The sequence below is a fragment of the Mobula hypostoma genome, chromosome 27 (assembly GCF_963921235.1).
Source record: "Mobula hypostoma chromosome 27, sMobHyp1.1, whole genome shotgun sequence".
Classification (NCBI taxonomy): domain Eukaryota; kingdom Metazoa; phylum Chordata; class Chondrichthyes; order Myliobatiformes; family Myliobatidae; genus Mobula; species Mobula hypostoma.
Genome location: NC_086123.1, coordinates 3118728 through 3143217, shown reverse-complemented (window position 1 = coordinate 3143217; position 24490 = coordinate 3118728). Strand labels below are relative to the sequence as shown.

Genomic DNA, 24490 nt, shown 5'->3' with positions numbered 1-24490 from the left:
ATACTGGACAAACAGAGGAGCACCTTTAGTAACAGACTGATTTCACCAAGGTGCAACACTGACTGCCACAGGAGATCCTCTCTCCCTGTGGCTGTAAGACTCTGCAACTCCTCCTCCTTAAGTATATGGTTTCATTACACATTTGTATTTTGCACTATTACTTTTTAATGCACATTTTGTATTCTTTCATACCTCAATGCTTACATTTTGTATTCTAAAGTATATATTTCCAACTGAACAACCTTGGAACAATAATTTCCTTCAGGGTAAATAAACTTTAATCTTATCTTATCATCTACATGGTCTCAAGGACATGGGAGGAAACTACAACAATTAGAGGATACTTCGTGTGGTCACAGAGAGAATGATAGCACTGTTCGGTTCATTGCATTCATTATTAACTGCTCTTCCACAAACCCATGCTTGCACCCAAAAAGTTTAGTATTCACCTTCAAGCCAAATGTTGAGTACATTCTGAAGCTCAGTGCATCCAGAACTGAGGTGAAGGTGTATGTTTTTGATCTCCAGTTTGAGTAACTGACTTTGTCCAGATGTTCCTGCAGGACATGGGGGTATTAGTGGGGAAAACGGGAACAATCTACTGGAGGAACTATGAGACACTCACACTGTGCAATGGGCACCTAGTGTATAACGAGCTGGGATCGAACTTTCTGCTTTGCCCTTTGGGCTGTGAGTTGCAGAGAGTAGGTGTGTGTGAGTGTAGTCAGTGCCAGCAAGAGAAAGAGAAATAAAAACGGCCCGCGTCACACAAGAATACAAAATCTAAAGCCAAGGCATCAATGAACTTTGAACCAAAAAAGTAGAATTAAAGCTTCTCTCTGAATTCCTTCTTGGAAAGGCTCCTTCTCCCGTTGCTGTAGGGATCTTGATGGTGTTCGAGTTTGGAAAGGAAGAGAAAGTCACCGCCTTTAACTTCACGTACAGCTGCTGGAGCAAACCCTGCTGTTGCTGGCTGTCTAAAGGTGGATAGTATTCCCCTTTACCAGTGAGCATTCTTTGCCCTTGCTACTTGATGGAGGAATTGTGTGTGGCTGGCGTATAGTTTCTGCGTCTGCTGGATATCCATCCACTTCACCGCAGCAGCATCATCCCCAGCGTGAAGGTTGAGCCTTCCCACACTGTCACCTGAAGCAAGACAGAAGCCATGGAACACTACAAGGTCATCAGGAGTTAACTGCTAGAGTGGTGAGACTGACTATGTGGTCTGTTACTTTACGTACTAATGCGGAGAAAGTTATTAATCAGACTGCGTGGGTTTGTTTATGTAAGTGTATTCAGAATGGAGGTGGTTACTGGAACCATGTTCAGGGTCAGTCATTTTACTGTAATGAGCAACACACCCAAAATGCTGGAGGAATCCAGCAGCTCAGGCAGCATCTATAGAGAGGAATAAACTGTTACATTTGAGCCAAGACCCTTCACCAGGACCTTGAGTCCTTGGCCTGAAACATCGGTTGTTTATTTCTCTGTAAGAAAACAACCCTAAACATTACCAAAAATAATGATCTAGTCTTAAGATCACTGCTTTCTCTAGGACTCTATTGTGATCCAATTAGCTATGATATTGCTGTGTTACTAGCATTGACTACAACATGACTTGGGATGTTCTAATCGGGAGGAAGAAAATTGGAAGTTAAAACCTCTGTTCTTTCAGTTGCAACTAAGTCCAGTGGTTGAACCTAATTCCACAAGTAACAAGGTAACTAGTAACTAAGTCCTCACAATAAAAAAAACATTTAAATTTACTCCTTGTAAGGACCACAGCCAAATCAGAAATAATTACCTGTCTCATCGTGGAAATTCATGGCCAAAGTTTCCATCCAAGCATTATCAGTGTTTCGAGGATCGTCAACATATCCTTTGTACACCTAAGGAGATGGAAATCTCAGAGTCAAGGTACATTTATTGTCCAGGTATGTAGTGTACATGTATCCACATACTACCTTGAGATTCATTTTCTTGCAAGAAAATAAATACAATAGAATGTATGAAAAACTATCCCTAAATATAGAGCAACAAACAACAAATGTGTAAAAGACTTAAGGCTCCTGTATCTCCTGCCTGATGGCAGCAGCACGTAGACTGCATGTCCTAAATGGTTAGATGGATGCTGGTTTCCTGCAACAGCGCTCCTTGTAGATCTGCTCAATGGTGAGGAGGATTTTACCTGTGATGGACTGGTCTGTATCCACCACTTTCTCTCCAATTTTGAGAAGTGATCATTTAAAGGGACATTTAGCTTGGATTCCAGCATCGCTGTCTCACTTGCCCATTGCACTGAGATTAATTAATGAAATCCTTGACTTAACAGGACGTGAAGTGAGGGGTGGATAAACCAGTGAAGAAACAACAGGGAGCAGAGTGAGTGTCTATCAGAATCAGGGATAATATCACTGGCATATGGATTGAAATTTGTTGCTTTGTGGCAGCAATACAATGCAATACATAGTAATAAAAACTATAAATTACAATATACAAAAAGATTAATTAATTAAGTAGTGCATAAAGAGAGGGAAAAATACTGGAGGTGTTCATGGGTTCATAACCCATTCAGAAATGATGGCGGAGGCTAGTGGCCTTGAAAGAGCTGGTGAGGTCTGCAGCTTTTTCCAGTCCTGTGCCATGGCCCTCCATACCAGACGGTGATGCAACCAGTTAGAATGCTCTCCGTGGTTACATCTGTAGAAACTTGCCAGTGTCTTTGCTGACATACCAATTCTCCTCAAATTCCTAATGAAATATAGCCACTGCCGTGCCTTCTTTGTAAATGCATCAATATGTTGGGCCCAGGATGTTAACACCCAGGAATTTGAAACTGCTCTCCCTTTCCACCTCTGATCCTTGATCAGGATAGTGCATATTCCTTCAACTTCCCCTTCTTTATGTCCACTATCAGTTCTTTGGTCTTACTGATGTTGAGTGCAAGGTTGTTGCTGTGAAACCACTCAACCAGCTGATCTATCTCGCTCCTGTATGTCTCCTTGCTATCATCTGAAATTCTGCATGCAATGGTTGTGTTGTCAGCAAATTTATAGATGACACTTGGGCTGTGCCTAGCTGCACAGTCGTGGGTGTAGAGGGAGTAGGCCAGTGTACTAAGCGTGCATCTTTGAGGTACGCCAGTGTTGACTGTGGATAGTTATTTCCAATCCGCACAGACTGCGGTGTCACAGTGAGGGAGTCAAGGACCCAGTTACTGAGGGAGGTACAGAGGCCTACATTTTGGAGATTTTTGGTTAGAACTCAGTGTTGAACGCTGAACTGTAGTCAATAAACAGCAGCCTGACATATGTATTACTATTGTCCCGGTGATCAAGATTAAGTGGAGAGCCAGTAAGACTGCATCTGCTGTAGACCTATTGTGCTGATAAGCAAATTGCAGTGGGTCCAGGTCCTTGCTTAGGGTGGAGTTGATTCTAGCCATGGCCAACCTCTCAAAGCACTTCATCACTTCATCGCAGTAGATGTGAATGCCACTGGGTGATCAGGAGACAGGGCCAGAATCAGAATTAATATCACCAGCATATGTTGTAAAATTTGTTGTTATGCGACAGCAGTACATTGCAATACATAGTAATAACAACTATAAATTACAGTATAATATAATAGTTACATTAGATAAGTAGTTCAAAAAGTAGTGAGGTAATGTTCATGGGTTCAATGTCCATTCAGAAATCCAATGGCAGAGGGGAAGCAGCTCTTCCTAAAACATTGTGTGTGTGCCTCCTCCCTGATGGTAGCAGTGAGAAGAGGGCATATCCTGGATGAGTGGGGGGGAGTCCTTAATGATGGATGCCGTCTCCTTAAGGCTTCGCTCCTTGAAGATGTCCTGGATGCAGAGCAATAGTTGTTGAGGCAGATCACCCTGCTCTTCTTGGGCACTATTATGACTGTTGCCATTTTGAAGCAAGTGGGAACCTCCGACTGCACCGGTGAAAGATTGAAAATGTCCCTGAACACTCCCACCAGTTGGTTGGCACAGGTTTTCAGAGGCCTACAGGTACATCATCAGGGCCTGACACCTTTCACCTTCTTGAAAGATGTTCTAACATCAGCCTCCGAGACACAGATCACTGTCACCGGATGCTGCAGGTATTCGTATAGATGTAGTTTTACTCTCCCTTTCAAAGTGAGCATAAAGGGCATTGAGGTCACCTGGGAGTGAAGCATCACTGCCATTCATGATGTTATGTTTTGCTTTGTAGCAAGAAATGGCCTGCAGACCCTGCCAGAGCTGACATGCACAGGATTGTGTCTCTAACCTAATTGGAGTTGTTTTGTCACTTTTAAAATAGCCTCCCATAGGTCATACCTGAACTTCTTGTACAGTTCCGGATCACTTGAATGCCACAGATGTAGCCCACAGCAGACTACAAATGTCTTGGTTCATCCACAGCTTTTCATTTGGATATCTCCTCAAAGGCACACACTCACCCACACAGGTTTTGATGAAGTCAGTGAGAACTGTGGTACACTCATTCAGACTTGAAGACGAATCTGTGAATATTGTCCAGTCCACCAACTCAAAGCAGCCCTGTAAATACTCCTCCGCCTCCCTTCACCACCCTTCTTGGTCCTCACCTCTGGTGCTGCGGTCTTTAATCTCTGCCTATATGCTGGGAGTAGAGGTACAGACAGGTGACCGAACTTTCCAAAGTGTGAACGTGGGATGATACAGTAAGCATTCTTGATCATGTGTTGGCTCCTGTGGTTCCATAGGTGATATGTTGGTGGTAGTTGTTCAAGATGGCCTGGTTGAAATCTCCCACAATGATAGGGAAGGCATCAGGATGCACAATTTTCCATTTGCTGATTACATTGCCTATCACTTGCGAGCCTGAACTCCCGGATTGTTCTCCCTTCTTCTCCAGTTCTGATGAAGGGTCTTGTCCCAAAACATTGATTGTTCATTCCTCTCCATAGACATTACCTGGCCTGCTGAGTTCTTCCAGCATCTTGTGTGTGTTGCCGTGGGTTTCCAGCGTCTGCAGAAGGAGGAGGAACAATCCAAGAGTACAAGCTGGCAGGTGACAGGTGAAATCAATGAAAGGAAGACGGGGATGAAGTGAGAAGCTGTGAGTTGATAGGTGAAGAGGGAATCTAACAGGAGAATAGAATGCATCATAGGAGAAAGGGAAGGAGGAGGGGCACAAGAGGGAGGTGCAGGGCCGGTGAGAAGAGAAGGGGTAAGAGGGGAGCCAGAATGGGGAATGGATGGTCTCCAACACCATCACACTGAGCACGGGGGCCCCCCAGGGCTGTGTGCTCAGTCCACTGCTGTTCACTCTGCTGACCCACAACTGTGCAGCAATACACAGCTCGAACCACATCACCAAGTTCGCCGATGACATGACCGTGGTGAGTCTCATTAGCAAGAACGATGAGTCAGCATACAGAGAGGAGGTGCTGCAGTTAATGGACTGGTGCAGAGTGTCTCTGAATGTGAACAGAAGAAAAGAGATGGTTGTTGACTTTAGGAGGAAGCGGAACGACCACTCTCTGCTGAACATCAATGACTCCTCCGTAGAGATCGTTAAGAGCACCAAATTTCTTGGTGTTCACCTGGCGGAGAATCTCACCTGGTCCCTCAACACCAGCTCCATAGCAGAGAAAGCCCAGCAGCATCTCTACCTTCTGCGAAGGCTGAGAAAAGTCCATCTCCCACCCCCCATCCTCACCACATTCTACAGAGGTTGTATTGGGAGCATCCTGAGCAGCTGTATCACTGCCTGGTTCAGAAACTGCACCATCTCAGATCGCAAAACCCTGCAGCGGATAGTGAGGTCAGCCGAGAAGATCATCGGGGCCTCTCTTCCCGCCATTAGAGACATTTACACCACACGCTGCATCCGTAAAGCAAACAGCATTATGAAGGACCCCACGCACCCCTCATACAAACTCTTCTCCCTCCTGCCATCTGGCAAAAGGCACCGAAGTATTCGGGCTCTCACGACCAGACTATGTAACAGTTTCTTCCCCCAAGCCATCAGACTCCTCAATACCCAGAGCCTGGACTGACACCAACCTACTGCCCTCTACTGTGCCTGTTGTCTTGTTTATTATTTATTGTAATGCCTGCACTGTTTTGTGCACTTTATGCCGTCCTGGGTAGGTCTGTAGTCTAGTGTAGTTTTGTTGTTTTACGTAGTTCAGTGTAGTTTTTGTATTGTTCATGTAGCACCATGATCCTGAAAAACGTCTCGTTTTTACTCTGTACTGTACCAGCAGTTATGGTCAAAATAACAATAAAAGGTGACTTGACGACTTGAAATGACAATAAAAAGTGACTCGACTTGAAACTCTTTAATAAACAAGGCTCTCCAGGCAGGGCTGTCCACTATGTTAAAAAATAACTGATGCAGATTAGTCACTGCAATTAGTCAATGACCATTTATCATTGACCAGCAGATGGATTTCATGTAACAATCCCTATGTTTGTGTGTATTATCAAGGAGAGCAATGGTAGATCTGCCACCCTTGCACACTCTGTAATCTGAATGGAAGGTTGGTTCCTGATAGGCTTTGAGTGCACCATGCTTCGATGGGGCCACGGTTGGTCTCCAGCCAATCTCAGGAAGCTGCTGACGTTTGGCATACTGGGTCAGCCTGGAAAGGGTATGGAAGCTGGCAGGAACACAATGGAGCTGTACCCTTGCAAGAATCAACTACACTGGTCCAGATTTAACAATTTCCTCTAACTTTCCCCAACACCATAGTTCAAACTTTCCAACAGTCCAAACATTGGCCACTGGAGCAAGCCAAGCAGCGTCTGTGGAGAGAAATGGACAGCCTAGATTTCATGTCAAGACCTTCCAACTAAACTCAACTGTCTACTATAACAGAGCCCATAAAATTCCCAAACGTCCATAGAGAATGCAATTTTATAAATGTGCTCTCAATATAATGACAGCATTATAGACTTCCCCTCTATTTACCTTCCATGTGTCAGATCAGAGACTATAACACTAACCATCTCTCCAGCTTGAAACAGGGAGTTGATTAACTCTTTCACTTTCTGCTTCTCGGCTTCTGATAGATTTAAGGAGTCCAACGTTTCCTCTCCAAACTCTCGTCTGAGTGTAACTGACACCCTCTCGCCAGGGTCTACCATTCCCTGTCAGGAAACAAAATGCAAATGCAGCCTCAGAAAGGGTCTATAGTTTTCACTCCTGTCCCGAATCAGATATTAATCCAACTATTGAAAATACTAATTCACCCCGCATAAACAGTCTCCAGACAGGCTGACTGAAACCAGTGTTTCTAAACTAGCGATCTTGGATTCAGCATTACGTTCAAAGCAGTTTAAAATGTTCTCTTCCCTAAGATTATACCTCAAAATGATAATAGCCAAGTCTAACAATGAGTGAGATTCTTAGCATAACACCAGCTTGTGCTGAGGACTCTCATTCTTCAGGGAATTGGTTGGGGCTGCCTGAGCCACTGAGGCTATTTGCCAGAAGCATAAGAGAATTTTATTTCTGTTGTGTGAGCTACAGACTCTATTCGTTGGTGTGAGCTGCCTTCAGCTATGGTGACATCAGCTGTCCTTGGGCACTCCTGACCCTGAGACTAAGGGGGGCAGGCTCGGCTCCAGCTCCTTTCACAGAAGCAGCATGGGACTGCAGAGACTCCAGTCATCTGGACTGTCAAACAACTGCCGATTCCCACCAAGTACCTGAAGAACATCAGTGGTATGATAAGGACAGTGGTTAGCGTAATGCTATTACAGCGCCAGTGACCCGGGTTCAATTCCCACCACTATCTGTAAAGTGCTTGTGCATTCGCACTGTGACCACGTGTTTTTCCTCTAGGCGAGTTTCCAAAGACATACAGGTTGGCAGGTTAATCGTTACGTTGGTGTAATGGAGTGGTGAGGGCTCATCGGGCCAGAAGGGCCTGTTACTGTACTATATCACTAAATAAGACAGCAGTCAGGTGAGGTACCGAAAGAACACTAGAATAATGGAAACGATGCCAGAAAATAGGCCACCATTCACCACAGAAGGATAACATAAAATGGAGGCAAAACATAAGATGGCAGCAGTAGAAGTGCTGAGAAGATGTTGTTAGTCTAAGCCATCACGGAATACCTAGAACGTGGGTGAAGCCAGAGCTCGCATGCTTACCCCAGGAATTGCCCACTCCTTGTTGTCTCTTCTGCAAATTGCCACAAACTGCAAGATTGGCTTCCCAGAGCAATTGTGAGTCACCATTTTTCCACCCTCCTTCTTCCACCTGGAAAGGAGCAGGAGAGAGCGAGAGAGGGAGAGACAGAAAACAGGGAGAGGCAAGAAGAGTCAGATGCACCACAGAAGCAAGACACTGAAAATTTATCACCATGCACTGGGCCACAGCTATTTGCATGTTAATGCAAGCTCTGTCAAATCAACAGTTATGTAATACTGTTAAAAACATTTATAGTCCAAAATATACTCTTTATTACAAACAACTCTCTTTAGAATCTCTATCAGAAAGCAAGACGAAACTGTAAATCAGACACCACCACCCTGCAAAGTATTTTCATTGAAGACTGGTGTATGTAGGAGCAAACACACTTTTCTTTCATTTGTTTGGAGGACAATGGACATAGAACATAGAATAGTACAACACAATACAGGCCCTTCGGCCTACAATGTTGTGTCGACCCTTAAACCCTACCTCTCATATGACCCCCCACCTTAAATTCCTCCATATACCTGTCTAGCAATCTCTTAAACTTCACTAGTGTATCTGCCTCCACCACTGACTCAGGCAGTGCATTCCACGTACCAACCACTGTCTGAGTAAAAAACCTTCCTCTAATATCCCCCTTGAACCTCCCATCCCTTACCTAGCTACATGGTGTGGTACCGTGAGGTCCTAGCTTTCATCCAGTGTTCTGTCAGCTAAGAGCAGACACATCAGTAACATCTAGCAGTTTAATCAATCTTGCGACATGAAGACGACAAAAAAAAATTATTGATTCAAGTCGGAAACCTTCCATCAGAACAGGGAATATTAGAAATTACATGTTTTAAGTTGCAGTGTGGAAGAAAACAAAAAAAGTGTCTGTGATAGGGTGGGGACCATAATACCCTTTGCATCAGCCAATCTCCTATTCATGCTAGTATCCTTTTTGTAATATCTTGTTAAGAAGCCTCATGTGTGGCACCTTGTCAAAGGCCTTCTGAAAATCCAAATTTGCAACATCCAATGATTCTTCTTTGTCTAACCTGCCTGTTATTTCCTCAAAGAATTCCAACAGCTGTCAGGCAAGATCATTCTGTCATGTGCCTCCAAGAATCCCAAAGTCTCATCCTTAATAATAGACTCCAACATCTTCCCAACCGCTGAAGTCAGGCTAACTGGCCTGTAATTTCCTTTCAATACACACTACATGCTGGAGGAACTCGGCAGGCCAGACAGCATCTATGGAAAAGAGTACAGTTGACTTTTGAGCCGAGACCCTTCATCAGGACGGGAGGATAAAAGACGAGGAGTCAGAGTAAGAAGTGGGGGGAGGGAGGGAGAAACACAAGGTGACGGGTGAAACCAGGAAGGGAGGAGGGTGAAGTAGTGAGCTGAGAAGTTTGATTGGTGAAAGAGATACAGGGCTAGAGAAGGGGGAAGCTGATGGGAGAGGACAGAAGGCTGCAGAAGAAAGGGAAGGGGGAGGAGCACCAGAGGGAGGTGATGAGCAGGTAAGGAGATAAGGTGAGGGAGGGAAATGTGAATGGGAAATGGTGAAGTGGGGGGGCTATACCGAAAGTTTGAGAAATCTAACTATCAAGTCTCCCATCGCTGTCGTTCTCCCTGACTTTAGCCTTTCCTGCTGAAACTCAGAGCCACTGGCCAGGCAGCTGCTGCTGTGCCCTGATGGGTCATTCCCCCCGCCCCCCCCCCAGCAATATCCAGAGGGGTATACTTGTTGTTGAGAACATGAGTTGTAGAGTCCTTGAAAATGAGTCCATAGTATGCCTACTTTGAAGAAGTTTTCTCTCTCTCCAACAGTAGTTCTGAGACCTCCCTCACACTGCTCCACCTCTGTGGTTTCTACTTCTCACCTGCTCATGAGCTCTTCAATGATGTTCTTATTGAGATGCAGGGTCTTGACCTGAAATGTCAACAATTCTTTTCATCTGAGAGATTCTGCGTGACCCACTGATTTCCTCCAGCGGATTGTTTTCTGTTTAATTCAGTGTGGAATCCCGAGAATTGTACTGTGCCTGGCTGGCAATCTGCATTTGTTTTCAATGATATAGAGGAGAACACAATCCTCTGGACACAGTATTTAATAGTGTAAGTGAGTGGCTACTTCAGTGTCTGGGTGTCTGGATGGTAGGAAATCGAGAGATAAAAGGGCAAATGCAGAAACTCCTGCAGTTGCATGGGGAAGTGCCATAAATGGGAGAGCTGATGTAAGGAAAGAGTCCTTGGTATATGTTAAAAGTGTGTAACTCAAAATAAAAGATGGAGACAGAGAGTGAAAAAGAGAGAGAAAGGAGGGTGGGGGAGGGGAGAACAGATACAATGGAGCTGAATAAACTCTGAAAACAAATACTGGAAGCAAAGTGAGAGGTTTAATCAGCATAACTATTACCTTATAATGGAGTTCAGATTGAACGGACGGCAGAATTGGCACAAGGGGTCAATTTCCTGTTACTGTTCTAATAGGGATCTTTGCAAATACGAGTGAGTGCACTGGGAGGTTACATTTCAATACATTGCTTTACATTAATTTCAGAATCAGTTATTCTGAAATACAGAGAGATCTGTAAAATGTGCCTTAATAAACAAATGAGGTAGCACACACCTTGTCACAATGGGGTCTGCTGCATGATTAGGTCCCCATCTTCCCAGGAGTCCTCGCCCTTTCAATCCAGTCCGTCCACAAGGGTTCCTGAGGCACAGAATAACATGGAGGAGCACCAGTTAAGCACCTCAGCCAACACTGGCAGCCAGTTTAAATGGGCAACCCCACACTAGCACAAATTACTGGATAAATTCATCTAACTGCAGCCCAAGACATCCTACCACTTACAAAGAGTGAACACGAAGTCCAATCACCTCTTACTCCCATCAATTAACCCATTACGTATTGTTTAAAACATTGAACATAGAACAATACAGCACAGTACAGGCCCTTCAGCCCACAATTTTTAAACCAAGATCTATCTAATGTTTCCCTCCCACACAACAGTTTTCTTTCATCCATGTGCCTATCTAATAATTTCTTAAGTGTCCCTAAGGTATCTGTCTCTACCACAACCCCTGGCAGCGCGTTCCACACACCTACCACTGTGCAAAATAAAACTTAACCTGACATTCCCCCTATACTTTCCTCAAATCACCCACTCATGTTAGCCACTGCCTCCCATGGAAAAAGGCACTCGTTGCCATTCTATCAATGCTTCTTATCATCTTACACACTTCTATAAAGACTCCTCTCATCCTCCTTTGTGCAAGGAGGAAAGTTTTAGCTCGCACAACCTTTCCTCATAAGACATGCACTCTAACCCAGGCAAATCTCCCCTGCACCCTCTTTAAAGTGAAACTGTTTTGCATTTTCCCTCCCTCCCTTACCTAACTCAACCTTGCTTTGCCTTTCAGTGTCTTACAGTCTACAGAAAGGTGTCCTGCTGTCACAGCAATTTCCACAATGCTCCATAAGCAACTTCTGGAATGACTTACGGCTCCTCTCTCTTCTGATAGAGTTTGTATAACATCATTCAGTGCCTTCCAGTGGAGATACACTGAAACATAGCAGTTCTCATCAAGATGAAAGGTGTTATGAATTGGGAATGAACTAAAGTATTGCATTACCCAATTTACACATTCTACAGAATTATTCTTCTGTAAGTGGTACACTCAAGCTGCCATGTTGCATTAGCAGTTAGGGGTAATTTGGAAAGAGACAGTTTGTACCAAATTTCCTCAATGCCTTCCTCCAGTGTTATAAAAAAATGGGAAGAGTGCAACAGGCATCCCAACCAATGCATTGAGGCTGTACAGGAACATCATTGTGTTGCAGATGCAGCTTTTCAACACACAGGAACACAATTATGAGCAAAGAGTCCTCCTCTTAAATCTCTTAACATTCAGCTTTTCATGAGCAAAATAACTAAAAGACATCATGTTTCACCAAAAGAAGACAGTAGATCAGAGAAGGGTAGGCTGAAGTATTACGTGGGTCTGGATATACCTATCTGCATTAGTTAACAGTGAGCAAGTAAGTCACACCTTGGGAACCCGTTTATCACTTCATATTTTCCTGTATAGGACCGTCGATCTACGTCACCATCCAAATGATTAAATTTCAGTGGCTTAACCAATTCTCCTTCATTTCTGTAAATTAAAACAAGAAAGATAAGAAACTGAGTTAGAGTTGCATCACATTTATTGCAAAAATTTGCACAGGTATATGGATTGGAAAAATTGAGAGGGATATGGGTCAGATCTCTGTAAGTGGAACTAGCTCAAAGAAACACTTCAGTTGGCAATGGACAAGAAACATTGAATGGCTAGCTTCTATGTTGTATTACAGTAAAGAAATGAATGAATGGGAGAAGTGAGGAAGAGGATGAGAATGGAAACACTACAGGTCTGGTACCACGTCCCATATTGTGAAGTATTATTAATCTTATTTCATATTTATACAACTGATATACACATATTTATATATCAAAGTTACCCTTACACCACCCTCAGATTTAATACCAGTTAGTATTATTATGATGCTTTTTGCACTTTGTAGGTGAACTCATTCTATTTCTGGTGTTCCCACAACCGATGGTCTCACTTTCAGGACTATTTATCTTGTTATTTCATGCTCTTGTTATGTATTGCTATTTATTTATATCTGTATTTGCACAGTTTGTTGTTCATTGATCTTCTTTACAGTTACCATTCTATAAATTTGCTAAGTATGCCTGCAGAAGAAGAATCTCAGGATTGTATGTGGTGACATGTATGTAGTCTGATAAATTTTACTTTGAGCTAAAAGATCATACCTGTCCTAATCACTGATGGGTGGATATTCCACACTATTGAGAAATACAGTGTAGATTCAAGTCCCTTTACATTATCTGGACTGACATGGAAGTGCAATGCTGAATGACTCCACTGTCAGAGCCGCCTTTGTCCATCAAATCAATGCAAAAGATCTCAAGGCATCAGAAGACCAAGGAGCCCTACCCATAGTCCTGGCTAATGTTTATCCATCAAACCCCATCTCAAGAGACAGATTATCTGATCATTTCATTGCCAACTCTGAGACCCACTGTGAGAAATCAGTTGCCACAATCCTAACTTTTTAACAGTGACTATACTACAAAGACATCTTTAACTTTTAACAGTCCTGATGAAAGGTCATTGACCAGAAATATCAACTCTCTATCTCTTCCTACAGATGTTTCCTGACCTGTTTTATTTCAAATGTACTTCATTAGCTAAACAAAGGCTTTGGAAGGTCTTGTATTTACATAAACGATTTTCTCAACAAGTTCCTTCTTCTCATATGCCTCTTCAGTTGATAGCTCTATGGCCTGCGTTACAAGTGTTTAACAGCATATTGTGGACAAGGAACTGGTAATCAAGTCATTAATTATCCAAAGCTTGTCACCACAGATGGTCAATTCAACAGTCAGATACAGCCAGAAAACAAGAGAACATAGATGCCGGAGCAAGAGTACACCATGTGGCTGTTCCAAAGGTAACTGATATGATTATCTTTTATTTTAGACCCTGCCCTCTGTCAGATTGTAGAACAAGAGGCAATACAAAATATGGTTCCAGGTTTCAATCAGATGTATTCATTTGGAATATTTCAAATTCATTTAAACTGATTCATACTCAATAATCTTATAATTTTGGTAAAAAACAATGGGATCTGTTTCCTTTCAGATTATTGCAGCATTCTCTTCAATAGCTGGCATGCAATAATAACACTTCAACTAAATTTTCATGTGGACAAATACACTGAAACACTTCCTTATCACACACAACAAACAAAGGCAGGAGATGTTAGCAGTAACCAGAAGTTCGTTCAGAGATAGATTCAAAGACCGGAAAGGCTGCAAAAATGATTTACAAGGATATTGCCAGGATCTGAGGGACTGAGTTATAAGGAGAGATTATAAAGGCTGGGCCTCTACTTCTTGGAGTGTAGGAGAATGGGGGTGGGAGGGGTTTAATCTGATACGTATTTAAAATTATGAGGGCCACAGATAAGATGAGTGGTCTTTTATCCAGGGTCAACGAACCTAAAGCTAGAGGACGTAGTTTTATGGTTATAGAAAGGTTTAATAAGACCCTAAGGATCACTTTTTTTTATTACACTGCAGATGGCAAATACGTGGAACCAGCTGCCAGAGGAAATGGTTGAGGAAGGTACATTAGAAACATTTAATAAGTACATGAGCAAGAATATGAATGACAAGAGGGATAGGAACCAAGTGCTGGGAAGTGAGAATACATCTTGGTCACCATGGACAAGTATGGGCTGAAGGACCATTTTCCGTGTTGAACAACTTGATTCTATAACTGGATGTGAAGAAGGGGGTTGTAAGTGAAGGCATTTAGGGATGAATTCCATAAGGTGATGCCAATGTGGCTGAACAAGAGAGATGAAGCTAGAAGAATAACAGGATTATAGGAACAGTGGGTCACTTGAATTTGTTTAATTAGATCAGGGTTGGTCTGAATTCTGGTACCAGCGATGTGCCTTGGTTCATTATTCCTTAGTATCAATTTCAGCATGCAAATAGCATAATCTGCAAATGATAATGAATGTCAATAGGACAGAGACTGAAGACAAGCTTTATTAGAGAACTAGATCTAGATGCTCTTTGTATGAAGAGTAGATCCAGTTGACAGCGCAGCTTAAGAATGAGAGAAATGCAGTCTTTTCAGTCTATGCATATAGCTGAGAAGTGAAAAGAAATATGGGTGGCTAAGATACTGAGACAACAGTTTTGATTTTCCTAATATTTAGTGAGAAGTAATTTAGGTTAACCCAGCCGTAAACCAGTCCGGTGCTAGAGGACTGAATAGATACAGTTAGATATCATCAGCACAAAGATACAGCTGTGCTCACTCCTGTGGACAATGTCACCAGGACATCAGAGATTGAAAAGGGTCAAAGGATGGGTCAAATTGAAAACTCTGGAGACTACGATGGGGGAAGAAAAAAAACACTGCTGAACTATAAGCTCTGGGTAGGTGGAATCAGTGTAAGTTGTCCCAGTGAAGTGGACAATGCAAGAAGACAGCGAGCCTGACTAGGTCAGAATTCGAATCAGGTTTATAATCACCGGCATGTGTCATCAAATTTCTTAACTTAGCAGCAGCACTACATGATAATATAGAAATGAATATGTAAGTCAATTACAGTAAGTGTGTGTGAGTATGTATAAAATAGTTAGATTAAAAATAGTGCAAAACAGAGATAATAATCAGGTGTAGTATGAAGTCTCTGTGTGAAATGGAAGCCAATCACTCATCACACCCATTATATCAGCGTACCTGTAAGGTGGGTCTGCCCAGGGTGGTTGCTTCAACACGGAGGAGGCAGTGTAATCGACCGGGTTGTAATCTGTCCACGGAACCTCCCAGCCCACTTTATTATCAGGGACACGGAAACGGCAGATTTCAGAGCCCGGATACACCTCACCACGTGCTTTCATGTGAAGGAACTTGAGAGTCTCCATGAGAGGCACAACCCCCACACACCTTGCTTTAAGTAGAGGGCGGTGGTGTAACCGTTCCAATGCAGCCAACCTGCCAAAACAGCCAACTGACAAGGAAAGCACCACAAAATGCCACTGGATTACCATTATTTAAACATCTATTTTAAAACAGTGATTATCAGAAGAGCTTTAAATTTTTAAACTAATAATACAAAAGATTTCTTGATATGACATTAGAGTGTTAAATTGTGAGCTGTGCCAGGATTTGCAAGCTGTCATCTCATTCTAACCAGCATGACCTGAGTGGACGTGAGGTGTTATTAGTGTATTGGTCGTTTTGATAATGGTTGAGTAAATGATCCAGAGATGTGAACTTAAATCCTGCAGATAGAACATTTAACATTGGATAATTAAGTAGCAGGAATTAAAATAAACTTATGAATTTACCAGCTTATCAAAAAATAAAGCGATACATGGTATGGTACTATTAGAAGGAAGACCCTATCTTTAGCCATCTGGCGTATGTGACAGCAAATGCAGAACTCAACTGTTGACTTATAACAGCCCTCTCAAATGTCCCTGCTCCAAATTCCGCATCTGCAGCCTCTCTCTCTCTCTGTCAACATTTACCTGGTTTAGCCCTTTTGCAATTGACTCTTGTACTTCTAAGCTCCAATGAGTAGAATCCCAACCTGTTTAACCACTCCTTGTAGGACAATCTCTTCATTTCAGGGATCATTATAGTGAAGCTTTTCTCAAGCACCTATAATGAAACATTATCTTTTTTTAATTTGGAGAAACAAAATTGTCTATATTCCTCTCGATCGATGTTCCCTCTAATTTGTAATGACCAGTGTGCGCAAAAATCTTCTGCTGTGCAAGTTTTTTGCCCAGTGACAACACATATGCAATGAATTTTTAAGTGGAAGTAAACCTGAAGCTATTCTAAGGATAATAAACTACCAAGTCCAATTTGTTGTTCATTGTTTAAAAGAAATAAAATAACTGTAAATAAGAACTTCGATTTCCTCTGGGTTTGATTGTTTTCACTCTCGTTCATCTGCACTCTCACAAAACATAGGTAACAAGCCTTTTGCAGGTAATGAAAGATTTCCTCAACAGAGCTTTTACATACCGTCCATCTGTGATTTGCTTGCTAAATAACATTTTAAAAAGTTAAGTTTCCAAATATCACTCCACTTCTTCCCACTTGCAAATTCTCCAGCAACTTTAGCATCGTGACAATACACGCAGGTAACACCAGCTTCTGTATTGTACATAAATATTTCTCGTAGCTGCATGCTCCTGACCTCATGAGCTTTCGGTGTAGCAGTTTCTACTGTTTCATTAAGCCATTCCACTTTAAGTGAACTAGCAGTTCTTTGGAATTCAACGCAGTGAATCAATAGTTTCAATAAAAGTATAAATAAGCCAGTTCTAAAATCTGAAGACAAATCATTGCAAACTCTGCATTGTTACCACAGTCCTCACCAGAAACTGGAAAAGCAAATGTGATTGTGTACAATCATGAAATACACTTAACATGCCAATGAGATAGAGGGTGACAACCTTTTGTGCGCAGTTTAAATTCCTTCCTAGTAGCAAAAGATGTGTGTGCATTGCTCTCAATATCATCTCATTACAGCCTTTTGAAAGGATAATAGTAGGACCCCAGGTTGGAAACTCTTGGCTGTTACCTTGTGTGCCAGCTTTCAGTATTTCATGCACAAAAACCTCCAATTTCTTTGTAGCATAGCTTTCTGTAGTTTTTCCTCCATTTAAATATTTTTTTTCTTTCTTCCAAAATTTACTTTTTCCATTTAATTTTTTGCCCATTATTAATATCTCTCTGCAAACTGCATCCTCCTTGCAGCTTACCTTCCCATATACTTTTGTGTCATTCACAAAGTTGTCTACTGTATATTCCGTTCAAACCTCCAAGTGATTGATATAAAACCATAAGATTTAGGAGCAGAATTAGGCCATTTGGCTCTGTTATTTCATCATGGCTGATACAATTCTACTCTCAGCCCCAATCTCCTGCCTCTTCCCCGTATCCCTTCATGCCCGGACCAATCAAGAATCTATCAACCTCTGCCTTAAATATACATAAAGACTTGCCCTCCACAGCTGCCTGTGGCAAAGAATTCCAGATTCACCACTCTCTGGCTAAAGAAATTCCCCTTCATCTCAGTTCTAAAAGAACACCCCTCTATTCTGAGGCTGTGTCCCCTAATCTTAGGCCCTTCCATCATGAGAAACATCCTCTCCGCATCCACTCTATTAAGGCCGGATCTGAGCAGTACCCTCCAAATATCCGGACCTGCATCTCGGTTTTTTTGCACTACCATACTTTCCATTTGTCTATTTTCTATTTAAATTTTTAATATTTACTATTGATTTGTAATCCAGGGAGCGGGAAGCGCAGAATCAAATATCGCTATGATGATTGTACGTTCTAGTATCAATTGTTTGGCGACAATAAAGTATAAAGTACTATTTGATATGTTTAAATAAGGTCACCGCTCATTCTTCTGAATTCTAGTGAATACAGGCCCAGAGACATCAAACAGTTTTCAAATGACAAGCCATTCAATGCTGGAATCATTTTTATGAACCTCCTTTGAACCCTCTCCAGTTTCAGCACATCCCTTCTAAGATAAGGGGCTCAAAACTGCTCACAATACTCATATGAGGCCTCACCAATGCTTTACAAGGTCTCAGCATTACATCCTTGCTTTTATATTTTAGTCCTCTTGAAATAAATGCTAACATTGCATTTATCTTCCTCACCCAGCCTCAACCTGCAAATCAACCTTTAGCGAATCCTGCACAAGGACTCCTAATCAATTCCGGTTCATTGTCCAACACCCAATCCAGAATAGCTGATCCCCTAGTGGGCTCCACCACAAGCTGCTCTAAAAAGCCATCTTGAAGGAATTCTACAAATCCCCCCTCCTGGAATCCAGCAACAACCTGATTTTCCCCAATCTACCTGCATATTGAAATGCCCCATGACTACTGTAACATTGCCCTTTTGGCATGCATTTTCTAACTCCCATTCTAATTTGTAGATGACATCCTTACCACTGTTTGGGGATCTCTTTTTTACCCTTTCAGTTCCTTAGCTCTATCCATGACGATTGAAGATCTTCTGACTCTATGTCACCTCTTTGTAACGATTTCATTTAATTTTTTACCAACAGAGTAACACCACCCTCTCTGCCTTCCTGCCTGTCCTTTTGATACAAAGTGTGTCCTTGGACATTAAGCTCCCAGCTATAAGCTTTCAGCCATGATTCAGTGATGCCTACAACATCATACATACCAATATGCAACTGTGCCGCAAGATCATCTACCTTATTCCATACACTGTGCACATTCAAGTGTAACACTTTCAGTCCTTTTCACTCTTTTCGATTTTGTCCGCTTTTTACGTTGCAACTCATCCTATTGACTGCGATGTTGTCCTATCAACATCCTCTCCTCACTACACATTGCCCCAATATATACTGTCAACATTTGTGGTCCCAGCGCTGAATCCCGTGATACCCCAATGTTACAGGTTGTCAACCTAACAATTATCCCCTTTTACCTACTTGCTTCTCCACGCCAACATCTTGCCTCCAACAGGCACCATAGTCGCGTAGTAGCTAGCGTGATGCTATTACAGCTCGGAGTTCGGAGTTCGGTCCTGTAAGGTGTCTCTGTATGTCCTCCCCGTGGAATGGGTGGGTGTTCCCCAGGTTCTCCAGTTTCCTCCCACAGTAGGTTAATTGGTCATTTGTAACTTGTCCCGTGATTAGGTTAGGGCTAAATTTGGTTCTCGGGGGTTGCTGGGGTGGTGCGGCTTGAAAAGCCGGAGGGTCTATTCTGCACTGTATCTCTAAATAAAATAAATAACATCTTATGACTTAACCTACTGTGAGGCACCTTATAGAAGTTGTTGTATATCTACTCGTGCCCTTTGATCCACACTGGTCCAGAATTCCTCAATAAAACTCGTATAAATTTGTCAGACACTATTTCCCCTTCATGAAGTCATGCTGATCTCTTTGAATGATACAAATGATAACTTTATAAGTGTGGTGATATTATTTCACTCATAATTGATTCTAACAGTTTTTTGACAAAAGACGTTAGCCTTACTGGCCTGTCACTACATGCCTCCCTCCCTTTTCTGCAGGAGTGTCACACTGGCAAATTTCCAATCTTCTGGCATCTATCCAGATTTTTTGATAGATTATAACTAATGCATCTGTTATGTCAATGGCAATTGCTATTTTAGGATCCTAAGATACCAGCCATCCAGGCCAGGAATCACTGGGAGACTGTTTCGCTGAACACCTACGCTCTGTCTGCCAGAGAAAGCAGGATCTCCCAGTGGCCACACATTTTAATTCCACGTCCCATTCCCATTCTGATATGTCTATCCACGGCCTCCTCTACTGTCAAGATGAAGCCACACTCAGGTTGGAGGAACAACAGCTTGTATTCCGTCTGGGTAGCCTCCAACCTGATGGCATGAAGACTGACTTCTCTAACTTCCATTAATGCCCCACCTCCCCTTTGTACCCCATCCGTTATTTATTTACTAGTATTATTAATTTTTTTCTCTCTCTCTCTCTCTCTCTCCTTTTTCTCCCTCTGACTACACCCCTTGCCCATCCTCTGGGTTTCCCCCCCTCCCCCTTTTCTTTCTCCCTAGGGCTCCTGTCCCATGATCCTTTCATATCCCTTTTGCCAATCACCTGTCCAGCTCTTAGCTCCATTCCTCCCCCTCCTGTCTTCTCCCATCATTTCGGATCTCCCCCTCCCCCTCTCAAATCTCTTTTTAAATCTTTTTATTATTATTAAATAAGTATACAAAGGGTAAACCATAAAGGCACTAATACACTGTTAGAAATTACAGGAGATATTAATACAGAAGAAAAAATTGATACAGTGAAATTTAAACATAAAATAATATAGTAAAATAATAGTATACTGATTTTTATATATATGTATCAATAGAGAAAAGGAAAAAAAAACCCCAAAAAAGGACCCAAAAAAAAAACCCACCGTGCAACTAAACTAAAAGCAAAGCAAAGCAATGGGCTAACTTGGAAACAGGTAGAGTTAAAGAACTTAAAATCACGTCCTCAAACCCGACCTCCATTAAAAACAGTTAAAAAAAAAGGCAAGAAGGGAATATAAATATGAAACAAAAGAGAAAAAAAATTACATTAAATGAAAATATTGAATAAAAGATCTCCAGGTCTGTTCAAATTTAAGTGAGGAATCATAAAGATTACTTCTAATTTTCTCCAAATTTAAGCATAGTATCGTCTTACTAGCTCTCTTACTAAATCTCTTACTAGCTCTTCTTTCAGTTAGTCCTGACAAAGGGTCTCGGCCTGAAACGTCGACTGTACCTCTTCCTAGAGATGCTGCCTGGCCTGCTGCGTTCACCAGCAACTTTCATGTGTGTTGCTTGAAATTCCAGCTTCTGCAGATTTCCTCGTGTTTGCAGGAATCATTACCCTATAAGTTTGTTTGATACTGAGTGACGGTAATGGTATCTAACTCCTTCTGAATGCAATATTCATAATATCCTATCCTTTAAAGACGGATGCACACAATAACTGCTTAACTCTTCAGCCACCTCCCCAGAGTCACTCACTCAGACCTCTTCCGTCATTCAGCAATCAAGGAACACCTTTATTTGCCATATCCATTTACAAGTATGAGGAATTTGCTGTGCTGTGTTGGTGTGATATGCAACAAAAACATTCAACAACTGCAGAGAATAAAGAATCATGTAAAAATAAAGTTAGAAATATAGATATGAAATAAATGTGTGAAAATACATGAATATCAGCTCATATTTCCAATTGTAAATACATACTGGTATTTAATTATTTCTCTATTCATATATATTTAAATAAGACAATATATAATATTCTTATATATTTAAAGATCCTCTTACTGTCTGTTTTTATATTCCTCACTAATTTGACCCCATTTAATTACTCTGGATTCCAAACCCACCCAGTCTTCAGGTCTTCTGCTCTGAATTTTACTGGCCGAGGCCTGATGGAGCTGGCTGACAGAATGCGGCTGAGGTGAGAGGATAATCATAAAGGAAAACCTGACCTTTCCTTACCTTCCCTAAGTTAGGTGCTGGAAATCAAGCTGCCCACAACAGCAATGCTTGGAGTGATCACTGCAGTCTTTTTGAAGATCAGCTCTTCACCTGCTGTTATACTTCCTTTATATTTCACTACCGCTATGCCAGATGTAACGGGTTTCAATCTAATTTGAAACCTCAAAACCAGTTATTGCTGACAGTCCGTAGGCCACCAGCACCAGGACCACAGCGTATACTAACACAGAGGCTTACGTCATGGCTGCTAACTTCAACCCAGCAAATGGACTCCGACCCAAAAAGAGTACAGAAAGCTCTTCAACCAGAACCACTACAACGTTGCATATCTTATGAGGACAGGTCAAGCAATCTAGGGCTTTTCTCTTTGGAGTGAAGGAGGATGACGGGTGACTTGATAGAAGTGCACAAGATTATAAGAGGCATAGATCGAGAAGACGGCCAGAAACTTTTTTCCCAGGGAAGAAATGGCTAATACCAGGGGGCATAATTTGAAGGTGATTGAAGGATAGTGGGAAATAGCACAGGTAAGTTTTTTTCACACAGAGAGTGGTGAGTACATGGAGAGTACACTAGAGGAAATTCAGAACCACTTAGATAAGCACACAGAAGATAGAAAATGGAGGGCTATGTAGGAAGGAAGAGTTAGATTGATTCAGAGTAGGTTAAAAAGCTGGCACAATGTTATGGGCTGAAGGGTCTATACTGTGCTGTGCTCTGTGTTCTATGTCCAGGATGTCCACGAGCACTGGTGACAGATTATTTAAAAATGCAAACAGGAGGAAATCTGCAGATGCTGGAAATTCAAGCAACACACATCAAAGTTGCTGGTGAACGCAGCAGGCCAGGCAGCATCTCTAGGAAGAGGTACAGTCAACGTTTCGGCCGAGACCCTTCGTCAGGACTAACTGAAGGAAGAGCTAGTAAGAGATTTGAAAGTGGGAGGGGAGATCCAAAATGATAGGAGAAGACAGGAGGGGGAGGGATGGAGCCAAGAGCTGGACAGGTGATAGGCAAAAGGGATATGAGAGGATCATGGGACAGGAGGCCCAGGGAGAAAGACGGGGGGGGGGGAACCCAGAGGATGGGCAAAGGGTATAGTCAGAGGGACAGAGGGAGAAAAAGGAGAGAGAAAAAGAATGTGTGTATATAAATAAATAACGGATGGGGTACGAGGGGGAGGTGGGGCATTAGCGGAAGTTTGGAGTTACAGGCTCTGAGGTAACATGGATACCCTGGTTCCCGATGGCGGGGGTTACAGGCTCTGAGATAATATGGATACCCTGGTTCCCGATGGCTGAGTTGCAGGAACTGAGGTAACAGGGATACCCTGGTTCTCCTCAGTGGCTGGAGTCACTAGGTGTCTCCAATAATTTTGTTCATTTACAGTGAATCAAAAGAACATGGCGGCCTACACTGTAGGAACTAATAGTTTATAGTACTGCAGTAGCATTGGTTGTGTTCTAATTTGTTCTGTATTTCATTTAAATACATAACTTGTTACTTGATTAAATGGTAGTTTGTCTTTTTTTCCACCTTTTTAGCTATTTCTATGAAACTTCAGCTAACTGGGGCAGCCAGTTAATTGGGCCAAAATGTACCAAAATGTGTCCCAATTAATAAGAATACACTGTATATCATAGCTGAGCATGAGCCGCGATCTTAGTGAATGACAAGCAAACTGAAGACATTCGAGGCCAACTCATTCTCCTATCAGAACTTACAGAAGTGATACGTTATTACAACAGACAATATTGGCAGAAATATGGGCCATAACAGATAGGGCAGCACAACACATAGACATCACTTCTGCCTGAGGGAAAGTTATTCTGATTCCCAGGCCTGTGTATTCAATGAACAAAAATGTACAGTGCAGAACTTCCCAGGCTCCCAGCTCCCTCCTGTCCTAGCTTCACTGCCTTTTTGCATCCCAGTTCCCTGCGGTTTCAATAGATGTCACTCTTCCTAGCCAAGTCAGGCACCCAAGGACACCTGTTTTTTCGAGTCTGAAACATGAACCCTGTTTAATTCCAGCTCCAGCCTGGTTTCCCCGGTCCACAGTACCTCAGACATCCTGGGCCCCTGAAATGTTTAGTTTCAGAACAACTTCATTGCCCAGCTACCCAATCCCGCCTCATTCGGTCCCCACTCTCTCCTCCCCATCCCCTTTCGCGTCCCCAGTTCCCTCCCCTCCGTTTGTCTATCTATCCCCTCGTCCCTTTCCCCTTTTCCCCGCTCCTCATCCCGTTTTCCATCTCACCCGGAACCTCCCATTACCTTTCCACCGCCCGCACCTCCAGCCTCCACATCCGGGAATAGTTACCTCGGCAACCAATTGCCGCGCGCCTCGTTCTCTCCGGACGTACGCATGCTCAGTAGTGTTGGACTGTTGTGACTATTTGGAGATCGCGAGGGTCATATTTGAGACTGTCAGGAGCTCAGGCCGAGACTGGACGTGGGCAATTCAGTTTTACTCAGAAAGACAATAGAATAAATATTCAGCTCCCGGCTTCTAACAAGGTTTGGTGGCTGTTAACAGGTCAGCATCAGTTACAAATCACTTCCAGCAGTATCAGTGCTTTGCTTCTGTTTGTATTGTGAACTGGTGCTTCAAGAATCTCCGATTAAATATTCATTCCCTTCTGTACTGTATTTGGAG

At 42.5% G+C, this 24490-nt stretch overlaps 1 protein-coding gene across 9 annotated transcripts; it reads right to left on the bottom strand.

Annotated features, from left to right (window-relative positions):
• Window positions 1–727: 727 nt before the first annotated feature.
• On the bottom strand, window positions 728–24266 carry LOC134338580 (ADP-ribose pyrophosphatase, mitochondrial-like). Of its 9 annotated transcripts, none has more exons than XM_063034516.1 (8): window positions 24155–24266; window positions 15523–15777; window positions 12241–12345; window positions 10814–10900; window positions 8148–8256; window positions 6992–7135; window positions 1805–1889; window positions 728–1146 (listed from the first exon to the last, which is right to left on the bottom strand). In XM_063034516.1, exons 1-8 carry the CDS (start codon window positions 24199–24201, stop codon window positions 1001–1003), a joined length of 978 nt encoding a protein of 325 aa, XP_062890586.1. In that variant the 5' UTR covers window positions 24202–24266; the 3' UTR covers window positions 728–1000. The 9 variants fall into 9 exon arrangements, with proteins under 9 accessions (XP_062890586.1, XP_062890591.1, XP_062890588.1 ...); XM_063034521.1 differs by having other exon boundaries at window positions 15523–15793; window positions 24155–24175; XM_063034518.1 differs by lacking the exon at window positions 24155–24266 and adding an exon at window positions 24109–24144.
• Between the last annotated feature and the right edge of the window lie 224 nt (window positions 24267–24490).

Coding starts and splice junctions, on each gene's coding strand:
- LOC134338580 (XM_063034514.1), bottom strand. CDS start 16,425: ATGATCCCTGAAATGAAGAGATTGTCCTACAAGGAGTGGTTAAACAGG. Junction 7,136..8,147: donor AGGAGTGGGCAATTCCTGGG/GTAAGCATGCGA, acceptor GTTTCCTGACAG/GGAATGGTAGACCCTGGCGA. Junction 1,890..6,991: donor TGTTTCAAGCTGGAGAGATG/GTTAGTGTTATA, acceptor CCATCTCCTTAG/GTGTACAAAGGATATGTTGA.